General features: G+C 31.1%; 1 protein-coding gene across 5 annotated transcripts in view; it reads right to left on the bottom strand.

Annotated features, from left to right (window-relative positions):
• Positions 1-12,147, bottom strand: part of POT1 (protection of telomeres 1) — a 78,258-nt gene that overhangs the window by 21,800 nt on the left and 44,311 nt on the right. For all 5 annotated transcript variants that reach the window (XM_010947582.3, XM_074367138.1, XM_074367139.1 and 2 more), the window contains 2 exons: positions 10,160-10,450; positions 4,552-4,707 (listed from right to left, as the gene is read on the bottom strand). In XM_010947582.3, the coding sequence (XP_010945884.2) occupies positions 4,552-4,707; positions 10,160-10,450 (447 nt within the window). The remainder of the gene's footprint in view (positions 1-4,551; positions 4,708-10,159; positions 10,451-12,147) is intronic.

The raw sequence follows: 12,147 nt of genomic DNA, 5'->3' as shown, positions 1-12,147 counted from the left end.
TTTTAGAGATATTAAAGTGTAAAATAAGATTGAGTCTTAGCATTGGTAAAGTACAATAGTTAAGAAATCTATTTGATTAAAGTTTCTGAAAATAACCTACCTTAAGTAATTTAAGGTAAGAGTTAATTAAGTATGATCACTAAAACACTCTCAATTATGAGAATACTAGGAAATATTTTTAAATGTGCAGCTATATCAAAATAATAAAGTCCTATTCCACAAGTTCTATGGAAAGAAAACTTCTGTAATAAATAATTTGTGTCTGTACACCACAATGTGAAACACATTCTATGAGTTCAAATATAGAATTAACCCAATTACAGTTAATTTTAGATGTTTTGCTAAATTTATTAGTCTTAAAATATCTTTAATTACAGAGTATTTAATATTCTTGTAATGTACAAGACTTAAAAAAGAATCAGATGCAGAGGATTTATCAAAGGAACAAACATCTACTCAAAGGAAGCTATATAACCTAGTCACATTTATTTTTGTGAAGAGTTATAAAGAAAAGGAATTACCAACTAGGAAATTTAATTCATTTGCGTAAAGCAGCTCTCCTGACCACTGATGACTATGGGACTACCATTCTCCTTTTTTCCTACAAGGTCAAGATTGTGTAACAGTAGTGAGATTCTGTTTAATAGAAAAGCTATATATGGGGGAATATAAAGAAAGATGGGGTAGGAAACCAACTTCCCACCTCTGCTTATTGCTGTTTAGTTCACTGTGTTTCTCCTTATCACCCTCTGAATTTTATGGAGAGAAATGGGGGTGTGGAATAAAGGGGAAAAACACACACTTCTGGATGCTACTTGTTCATTCTCAAGGCTCTTTTTCCCATCCAATCATGGATTTTGTAGAGAGGAAGTAAGGCATTTAGTCTCTTCCTCTCTGACTTCTTCCACTGACACACAGCAGGGGAGCAGGGTGAATAGAGTCAGAGTAGGAAAACACACACAGACACACACACACACACAAAAGATGACAAAACTGATTTTCCTCATGGTCTCCAGAGTAAGATGCTGGAAGAAAACATAAAACACTATTTCTATTTACTTTTATCTCATTCTTTTTGAACATTTATTACTCTGTGATTCTTTTTAATATACAGAATGTACTAGTACAGTACATGTATATAATTACAAAGAACTTAAAGAAGGCTAAACAGAAGGAGAAAGATACCATATTCATAAATGAAAAGCTTCAGCATTATATAAAGATAATTTCCTCCCAATCAATTATTCTTTAAAATCAATGCAATTGCTATCAAAATCCCCAGTGCATTTCATGGAATTGTAAAAACTGATGTGAAAATGCATATGGAAGTGAATAGTTGAGTTAGTTTTGAAGACTGAACTGGCAGTAAGGGCTTAACCTATGAAATGTCATTTAAAAATGAAGATATAATAATTAAGACAGTCTGATGTTAATACAGACACATGTATGAACATGGATAAATTTTAAAAATATAATGTCAAAGAAAAAAGGCAAATTATAGAATGATACATAGTACATGCATCTTTTAGAAAAAAAGCCACAAAATAAAAGCATAATAAATATGGGTGTACATAGCTACATGTTAAGATAAATAAAAAGGATACTGGGGAGCAAAAAATTAGAAATAACAGAGGTACAAATAAGATTTCACATGTAGAGTTTTATTTCTTGAAATAAAAAGTACTTGAAATAAGTGTGCAAGACATTTAGAAATGTTAAGTTTGGATGAGAGATACATGGGTGTTTGTTATACTATCTTCTCTACTATTGTATCTCATAATAAAATAAAATTATATTTTAAAGAAAAAGAGAGAATTTATTTATATAGATAGGCTATAAAGATGACATTGTTATTTCCAGAAATTCCTTCTGGAGGCAGCATTGTATTTTTTTTTAAGCTTGCTAAATATACTATAAAATGTGCCAGATGCTCTATTATAATAGACAAATATGTAACAGATAGTCTAGTCCGTAACATGATTAAGATTCTAAAAATACCACTGAGGGAGTTAAAACCAAAAAATTATAAACTATACCTTTAAAAATTGGCATAAAAGCCCATTTTAATATAGAAACAATAAAAATTAAGCAAAGCAAACTGCCTATTAAGAAATCACTACTCCTTTAGAAATAATTTAAATATTTCTTATAAACTTTGAAAAATTTCCCTTTAGGTTTAACATTTTAATGACCGATATATGTCTAAAAATAAACAAAATAGAGTTCTTGGGTCACTGAATGCCAAACATAATTATAACTATGTATGTTTTATAACTGCTTTTAATTTGTATCAGAATAAGTCTGGGGATTGAAAATATACTGCTTTTATTTGCAGACAGAAGGTTTGAAATGTCTGTGTGTGTATGTGTGTGTGTGTATAAAATGTTTAGGAAACGAGGTAACTTATTTAAAAAGCAAGGTTTAGAAAAAAAATGTTAAGAGTAACTTTAGTTGTAAAATTTATTGTATACAGAATTCAGTTATAATGTACTGTATAATTGCTTTAACTGTTCTCTTTATTTAAACAACACATTTTTTCTTGTTCCTGTACAATAACAACACATGTGTTCCATGCATTTCAATATAAATATGCAATTTTAAGCAGTTCTCTTCAAGTATCGGTAAGAATTTATGTGTATCAATATCGTCTGACCGGGGACTTCTTAAATTAATACGAAATTGTTGATACAGAGGTTCCCTCAGAACAAATAAAATGTGGTGTCAATGTACATTAAATAAAAAGCCTACAGTTATATTACTTATTCATACATATGCTTTTCATTTTTCTATTACATTGCAGATAAATATGACATATCTTTAAAAAATTAATTGCCCTAAATTTTCTTAATTACATGTGCTCACAGCACCCTCTAGTGGGTGAGATAAAACAGACAAAAAGGAAATGAAAAAAAATCTGAAAAACATTCACAGCACTCAGTGATTCCATTCATTTATCAGCAGACATTATTTACTCCATCCCTACTGTACGGAAAGCACTGTGACAGATGCTGTTCAGGACCTGGACAAGGAAATCAGGACAAAACAGGGGAACAGAAAGGTCTATATGAACTGCTTAAAATTGCATATTTATATTGAAATGCATGGAACACACGTGTTGTTATTGTACAGGAACAAGAAAAAATGTGTTTTTTAAATAAAGAGAACAGTTAAAGCAATTATACAGTACATTACAACTGAATTCTGTATACAATAAATTTTACATAGCGGGGAACAAAAGGGAATTAAATAGTAAAAGAATTTAAAATGTAAATCTTTTTCATTCGTAAGTATTGTATTTTATTGTATTGTACTATCTGCATTTTAAAGACTTGAGAATTGGCTTTATCATCACATTTATTTTTGAAACAAACTCATCAATGTAGATAAAATCAGGGAAAAGAATCAAAAATGTATCTCCAACAATCAATTTTCTCTGATATGAAAGGCACGAACACATTCAAAAAAGGACAAACATGTGCAGTTATCACCTTCCTTGACTCAGACTTCAACTTAATTTATTGATTTGAGTTGGGTGGGCTTATTTGTAACACAGTGTGCAAGTGGAAATATTTCTTTCTCCAAGAACACTTATTTGCAAAGGGAAACTGGGCACTAAAATTCAGATCTAAAAAAATTGCAACTCACTTTCACTGTTCTCTTCCTATAAGCAGGCTGTATAACTGCTTAAAGTAGGCTGGAAGCTATCTGCAGTAAAGGAAATCATTTCTTCATACTGCTTAAGAGGATTGGCTCTGGAAACAGATGTTGTACATTTAAATACTGGCTTCACCCAAGTAGCTGTGAAATCTTGGGCTTAACCCGAGTGCCTCAGTTTTCTCATTCGTAAAACAGAAATGATGATAGCACCTATTGTACAAGCACTAAACACATATGAAGTGCTTAACAAATTTTATTATTATCATCATTATTATTAATGATACCATTCTTTGCTAGAAAAATACTTGCTAATATAAGATATAGGAAAATGAAAAAATTGCTTAAAATGTTATTAATAAGCAAGAAATGCTGTGACTAAACAGTGTGCTTTTAGCTAGAACACTATCTCAAAAAAGAGTGGGCAAATTCGAATAAACTGTATGGTTACACACACAGACACATAATTTGTAAGGTATTTCAGAAGTGGATTAACAATTTCTTAAACTAATCAGTACAAAGTTACAGACTGGATTTTATCAAACCCAATTAACAAAACTTATCATTTAAGTTTACAAATATTGTATGCATCCTAAGTCATTTTAAAAAAGTGTGTCTTATAGAATCAAATTTTTCTTCCTTACTTCCATAATAAAATTGGGCACAGCTTTTAAGATATTCAGGAGAAGATATTCTTTAATTTAAAAAAGCTGTTCAAGTCATTATAATTTAATATATCTTCTAATAATTTATTTTAAATACACACTTTACAAATTAAAAGTTAAAGACAAAATAAATTTGGAGTTAATTTCTAGATCTCAAATATTATCTCACATGTGATTTACTCTAAAATTTATAAAATACAAGAGAGCAAACATGCTTGCTACTCAACATCACCTTCAGAGATTTGGCCACTGGAACATGGTTATCATAGACTAAAATGTCTATTGTCAGATTCTGCAGCCGTTGGATGTGACTTAAATCACCTTCAAGAACAAAGTCTTGTATTAAGACTCTCCAAGATGGGAATGGGGTCCTGGTGCCATCCCATACCTGCAAGAGGGTAGAGCAAAGTTTAGGATCTTTTTGTGAAACCAGGGAGGCTAAAAGAGTTTTATTTGCTGGTAATGTAACTTAGAAGTACTTAAATGTATTCCCCCAAATATCTGGTAACCTTTAAATATGATGTATATTCTTTCCTGATTATAAAAGGACTATGTATGTATAGGTAATGAATAAAATTATACGGAAAAAAAATTCAAACTGCTATGAGTTTAGAAAAATATTAACATATTGTTGAATTTACTTTTATCTTTTTTCTTCTGTGTGTGTATAATACATGTCTTTTTTTTTTTTTTTTACATCAAACTGGCATTATATTGTGCTTTGAATTTCTTATTTTTGGGCACTTTTTCAGGCAATTTAAATATTCTTCTAAAATAGAATTTTCAATGGCTTCACATTATTTTATGGCATAGATGCACACAAATTTATTAAACCAATCCCTTTATTGGCCATTTAAGTTGTTTCAAATTTTTTACTATTTTAAATAACTTAGCAATTACCATCTTGTACATAAACCTTCATAAGTACCTTTGCTAATTTTCTTAAATATAAATTCCTAGCTTTTAGGGAACTAATCTAACCTTTGCATATTCTTCTACTTTGTTCTGATTTGGAAAAGGCCTTTAAAAGTACAGATATTGGTACTTTGTTTATGTCAGATGTTATGAACATGAATGACAATCATGGGTGCTGGAAAAGGAAGTTCAGGTATTTCTCACATGAAATCTTGTTTTACATTCATCAAGACTTTGAAAGATCTTTTGTTCAATTATATATTCTATTTATTAATGACATGTAAAAAAGCTGTATTTAACTAATATTTTAAACCAGTTACCTCACTCACTGAATAATTTTATTAATCCAAATGGCTTTTTAGTTAATCGTTGGGGCTTTTGTATGTGATGAGTACTGATGTTTATCTTTCTTTTAAAAGAGTTAAATCTCTCACTTCTTTTCCTTATTTTAGTGAATTTTCTGAACAACATTATATAACAGAGAAAATAGTAGAAATATTTTTTTCTTGTTCCTGGCATTACTGACTCCAGAATTCCAACACTAAATATTTGTTTGTGTACCTTACAATAGAAATTGTTTACTATGTTAAGGAGGCATACTTCTAATTTTGTTTTGCTAAACATCTTCATAGATATTTTTAACATCCATGGAAATGACCACATAATTTTTAATATTAATGGAGATGACTATAATTTTCCTGAAATTAAGCTATTCTGATTTGTAAAATCAAACTGTGCTGGGTTATAATATATATATCCCCCACATATGTAAATATATCTCTGTATCATTCCTAATTCAGAAAAATTTTTCTTGTCTTTTTAAAAATCAGAATAATAAAACTTTGTTTTTAAACCTTTGAACTTATTTATCAAGTCTATCTTTTTCTACTTTTTAAAAAAAACATTAAATATATAAATTCCTACATACCTTACTGTTAGGAAACAGGTACTTTCATACATGCCTAGGAGCTGTTTAAAGAAGCATTAACCTCCATGGAGGGTAATTTAGCAAGAGCTATCAAAATTTCAAATGCACATACTCTTGAATCAGCAACTCTATTTGTAGCAATTTATCTTCACAGCTCTATGAGCACACATGTGAAATGACAAATGTTTAAGTCAATCTTCTAAATGCAAGAACAAGATGCAAGATACAGTAAACTATGCTACACCTCCATATGACAAAAAAAAAAAAAAAAAAAAAAAGCAGCTGAGCAGTGTTCCCCTCCTAATTCAAGGCCATCTGGAACTTGTGAATGCATTGGAAACAGTGTCTCTGCAGATGTTATTAGTTAAGATGGGGTTACAGTGGATTAGGATGCGCCCTGAATCCAACACAACTGGTGTCCTCACAAGAGGAAAATTTGGACTTAGAGACACAAAGAGAAGAAGGCCATTTGACAACAGAGACTGAAGTGATGCACCGGGTAAGCCAAAGAATGCCAAGGATTGCCAACAACCACCGGAAGCTAGGAGGAGGGAAGGAAGGATTCTTCCTGAGAAGCTTTGGAGGGAGCATGGTCCTGACAACACCTTGATTAACTGTGAGCTTTCAGAAGTGAGAAGAGTACATTTATGTTATTTGAAGCCACCCAGTTTGTGGTAATTTGTGATGGCAGCCCTAGGAAACATGTAAGGAACTTTTTAGGTGGTGTAGAAAAATCTCTATGATAAAATTAAGTAAAAACAAGCAACTGCAGAGTAATGTATATAATATGCTATCATGTGTACACAAGAAGAGACAAAAGAATATGTACTGTATATGAACTAAAATAGGTCTGACAAGATATTCAAGAAATTTGCTTCAGTGAGAGATGTTGAGATGGAGAGACCAACAAGATGGGGACAAGACAGGAAGTTGAGGTGAGAAACTTTTCACTACATAGCATTTCAAAGTATCTTTTAAATTCTTGGACAATGTTAAAATTACCTATCCAAAAATTAAATACCTTATTAAATATTACCTCCTACTTTCTATTGTTTTGTTTGCTACTTTTTCAACTTCTTGAGTGGAGAGCTCATTCTGAAATGCTATGTTTTTTTTCTTTCTTTGTTCATGAATACTTATATTAAGGCTCTGAATTTTGTTTTTGAATATATCTCTTTACCCTTACTAACATTATATTCTCAATAACCTATAATTATAATTAATTTCTCTTTGAAAGAACAGTTTCTGGTGAGATACTGTCTTTTTTAATACCTGAATATTTGGTTTGGGTTTGTAACCAATGTTTGAATTTATACCTTTACTGATTCTAATCAAAACAATGTGTTCTTTAACGTCTCTTTTTTGAGAATAAATATTTGCAGTAATTTTGTTATGGTAAAATTATTATTTTAAGAGTCAATCAAATTTTTGGTTGTTGTTGAATTACAAATATCCTCATAGTGAGTTCTATTACATTTGAGTTTGAAAAATACACAATTACCAATAAAATAAGTTTTAAATTTTAAACCAACAGTTATATCATAATGTGTTAACAATACTGGCAATACGAATCTAATTGGCTGATTTGTAAAAGTGTTTTAAACTGATTTCTAACTCTTGAGTCAACTGTTATAAACAATAAAAAAAAAAAAGGTCTTGACAAAAACTCCTACACTTTAAAATAGGGTCTTTTGTATATAAATAGGCATAGTAATATTATGGATATTTTAAAAAATTAAGATAATAGTGATGTATTTCTTGGGCATTAATTGGATTTTTTATGAGATTAAGCCTTATTGTTAGATTAATTATATAGCATTCCTCTGCTATTTCTCATTCCTCTGGTATTTCTATACAAATAATTAAGTTGTAAAAATCAGAACAGTCTGTTAAAAATATGGTGATTTTCTAGTTTATGTTTTGTTTTTCTGATCTCCAAACCATCTTACAGACTAGGTATACAAACTATCTACCAGCTCTGGCTGCCAAAGATTTCTACCTGTTTACAAGCAAATAAACAATTTTGGAATTTGTTTTACAAATCAGCCAGTTAGATTCCTATTGCCAGTATCTGTTGACAATTTGACTTCCCAGAGAACATATGGCTAAAGCACTGCTATATATTCCTCTCAATATATTTTTTGCTATGCATATAATACATTTTTAATATATAAAGGAAGCTGCATTAATTACAAAACAAAAGAACACAAATTTCTATATCAGGAAGTACGTGTCTACAATGTCATTCTATAGTCACATAGTATCTATAATACATAAATACTTTACAAATTTTTCTATTGTTAGTACCTGAGTTTTGCCTGATTTTTTTTTTTAATGGAGGTACTGGGGATTGAACCCAGGGCACTTGTGTATGCTAGGCATGTGTTCTACCACTAAGCTATACCCACCCCATTTGTCTGATTTTTGTTACTGTAAGAAATAGAAGGATAAATAGTCTTTTAAAGGCATTTTCCCACATTTTAAATTACTGTAAAATAAATTCATGAAAATAGAATTATTGAGTTAAAAAGCTGAAAACAGCACATGTTTGTTTACAGGTGAAATATTCTGAAAAAGTAAATGCATGCTATAAAAAAAGTTAGGTAAGTCAGGTTTGACAAAGCTGAAGCTAAAGCATAAAATCATCCAAACAAAATAAGAAGGAATCTCAGGTCAGATTTATTTCAAATTGTCCTCAAGAATATCTTACTAATGTAATTTCTTACATTCATTTCTAAATGCTGTATTTTAAAAATAACATCTACATGAAAGCTGTTTTTATTTAACCGAAAAAGGCTATCTATAAAAATGGAATGAAGGCATGTTTTATTGCTTTAGAGAGAAAATGTAGATTCAGTCATGTCAGCTAAAAGATGGCAGGCTTTAACTCAGAATTTAAGAACGCTCTAACAACACAGCAGCCAAAAGATGGAGAATACTTCTCTGCACAGCAGATTCCTTGTCACTGGATGTGTTCAATGATTACCAAATGCTTATCTGTTTGATGTCACTCTGGGCATAAAGTATGACTGGCTGACCTGAGATTCCTTCTTATTTTGTTTGGATGATTTTATGCTGTAGCTTCAGCTTTGTCATACCTGACTCATTTAACTTTCTTTACAGCATGCATTTACTTTTTGAGAGTATTTCACCTGTAAATAAACATGTGCTATTTTCAACGTCAAAAGCTTCATATTCAATGATTTCTATCTTCAATATTCCTTAATATGGGCAAGGTGAAACTGGTAATGCTGAACTGTAAACCAAGGGCCACTGTCCTTCATTCCCTGTTTTATTGTTTCAAAGAGTCAAAAGTTAAAGAAATAACTGCAGGGGCAGGGCTGAAGCAGTGTTTGTTTAAACGGATCCTGCCTAGGCTGGGTGGGTGAGGACAGTATCAGACAACTGTCTTCTCCAGAAGCCACTCATGAGTAAATTGGGATAGGCGTAAACGAAGATTAGATGGGTCTTATGTTACCTTTTTTTTCTTAATCCTGTAGACTTAAAAACAAAACAAAATATAAAAAGAACAATAAACACTTCAAACCACCCATGATCTGCCCATGAAGCAATGGAAAGACATGGGAAGAGAACACAACACCAATGAGCCAAAAGTACAAATGAGTGAAAAGGCTATATCTTGACAGGGAAACAGAAATATGCATGGGTAGAACTGCAACTAAAAAAGAGCAACAGAAAAAGAACTCCATATTTTATTAGTACTAAAATAAATACATAAATAAATACAGCATAAATTATACTATATTTAAAACACAGATCTGGTAATACTATTTTTCTCTGGAAGTATACAATAAAAAAGGGAAGTTCAGGAGTAAAGCTGCATGAAGATACAGGCTCGTCAAAAATGGTCTGTTACTTTATAAGTTCCTAACACACAGTATGCATATTTATTCCATTAGAATGCTGAAATACAAGCTCTTTAAAGACATGTAGGTGGTACTAACATATACAATTACAAGTATTTAAAAATACCTACCTTTAGAAGAAATGATGCTCCATCCACCTGTGCTTTGCCCAAGAGCTGACAAGTCAGGTCAAAATACTGCATTGGCTGAACATCACACAATTTTACTAACGTTGAAGAAGGTGAAATATGAGTAGATGCCCAAACACGTAAGGCTTCCACCATTTTTTCGTCCTCAGCAGTGAAATTAAAACACTTGCTTGAAGTACGAGGTATGATAGGAGCTCCCAGAGTTCCCTCAAATGTCAAAGATGCAAAGCCAGAGCTGGCAATACCTTGAGTCTCGTTTTTATATACTTGGATCTAAGAAAGTGGCAAAGTACAAAACAAAACAGAAACAAGCAGAACAGAATCTAGGAACTGGAGATACTTGAGAGATTATAAAATCTTGCCAGCATAGTTAATAGAGGACATAATTACTTAAATATTTCATTTAATTAGTATATGAAATTATAAAATCTACTGGATACATGAAGATCCACAAGCATCATGTAAACTGTAAAACACTATGCAAAATTTATTTTTATTTTTTAAAGAGGTACGCGGTAGACTCCCTAATACTATCAAGCTTGTACTTTTACTAACAAAACATTTATTAGTTTTACTATTAAGGTATAATTTACAAAAGGAAACAGGATAATAAGTAAGTTACTTGTGAATGTTATAGGGAAAACTAGTACACATAAATACAAGAGTTTGAAGTGAATAAAATGCTGCTGAGACTAAGGTTTCATCAGTCTGACAGAGCTAAGACGTGCCCTAAAGATACTGGCTTTCTGAATTTTGAGGCTCAGTTATTAGATTTACGTGCATTTATGACTGATACACCTTCATAAAGCAACTCTTTGGACTTACAAAATGTCCTTTTTAATCTCTTGTAATACTGTCTCATTAATAATTGTATTTATATATCTATTAGAAATTAGAAAATATATTGAACTGAAGGATACTTAAGTTGTGATGTGTTTAAACTTATTGGATATAACTGAAGTATCACAAAGAGAAAAATTTCTAGGCATAATTGAGTATTTTACAAAAGAAGAAAGGTTGGAAATCAGAAGTTTAGGTTTCTATCACAAGAAGCTGCACAAGGAATATTATCTCAAACCCAAGGAAAGCAGAAGTAAAACATAATCAAGGTAAGAAAAATAGAAACATACAATAGAGAAAATCAAAGTCAGAAGCTGATTCTTTGAAGAGGCTAATAAAAATAATAAGCCTAGAAAGATTAATCTGGAAAAAATGAGAAGAAACATAAATTATAGTATCAAGCCTGAAAAAAGGACTTATCAATACAAATCCTACAAACATCTGAAAGATAAGTAACATTATGACCAACTTTATATCAATAAATTTGACAATTTGGATGTAACAGGCAAACTTTTCTAAAAATTAAATATATCATAAATTAAATATAATAGAAAATTTGAATAATCTCATTCCTCTTAAAGAAATGTAAATTCATTAATAAAACCTACAATAAAGAAACCACCAGGCTCAGATAGCTTTACCAGTGCACTGCCCCAAGCATTTAAGTAAGAAAAAACCACTAATCTTGCATAAACTCTTCTAGAATCAAAAAAGAGGGCACCCTTCCAGTTTTTATGAGGCAGCATAGTTTTAATTTCAAAATCTGTCAAGGACATTACAAGAAAAGAAAATTACAGCTCTAAATATAAAACAGGAAAATAATAAATGACTTAAAGGAAAACTTAGCTATATTCATTAACTGGAGTAGACAAAGAGTTTCAGGACATAAAAAGTACTGACAATTCTGAGTCGGGGTACAAAGGGAGTTTCTAGAGTTTTAGTTACATGAACATGCTAATACTGTGAGAAGAGAGATGTATATTCTACTTCAAATAAACAACAGCAAGAATGACAACTACAAATACAGCTGGCCCTTGAACACTGGGATTAGGGGCAACCACCATCCACACAGTTGAAAATCCCCTTAAAACTTATGGTGGGCCCTCTGTATCCTCAGTGTCACATCTTTG

Source organism: Camelus bactrianus, chromosome 7 (assembly GCF_048773025.1).
Source record: "Camelus bactrianus isolate YW-2024 breed Bactrian camel chromosome 7, ASM4877302v1, whole genome shotgun sequence".
Lineage (NCBI taxonomy): Eukaryota > Metazoa > Chordata > Mammalia > Artiodactyla > Camelidae > Camelus > Camelus bactrianus.
Note: the sequence above shows the minus strand (reverse complement) of the source record. Positions and strands in the feature narration are given on the sequence as shown.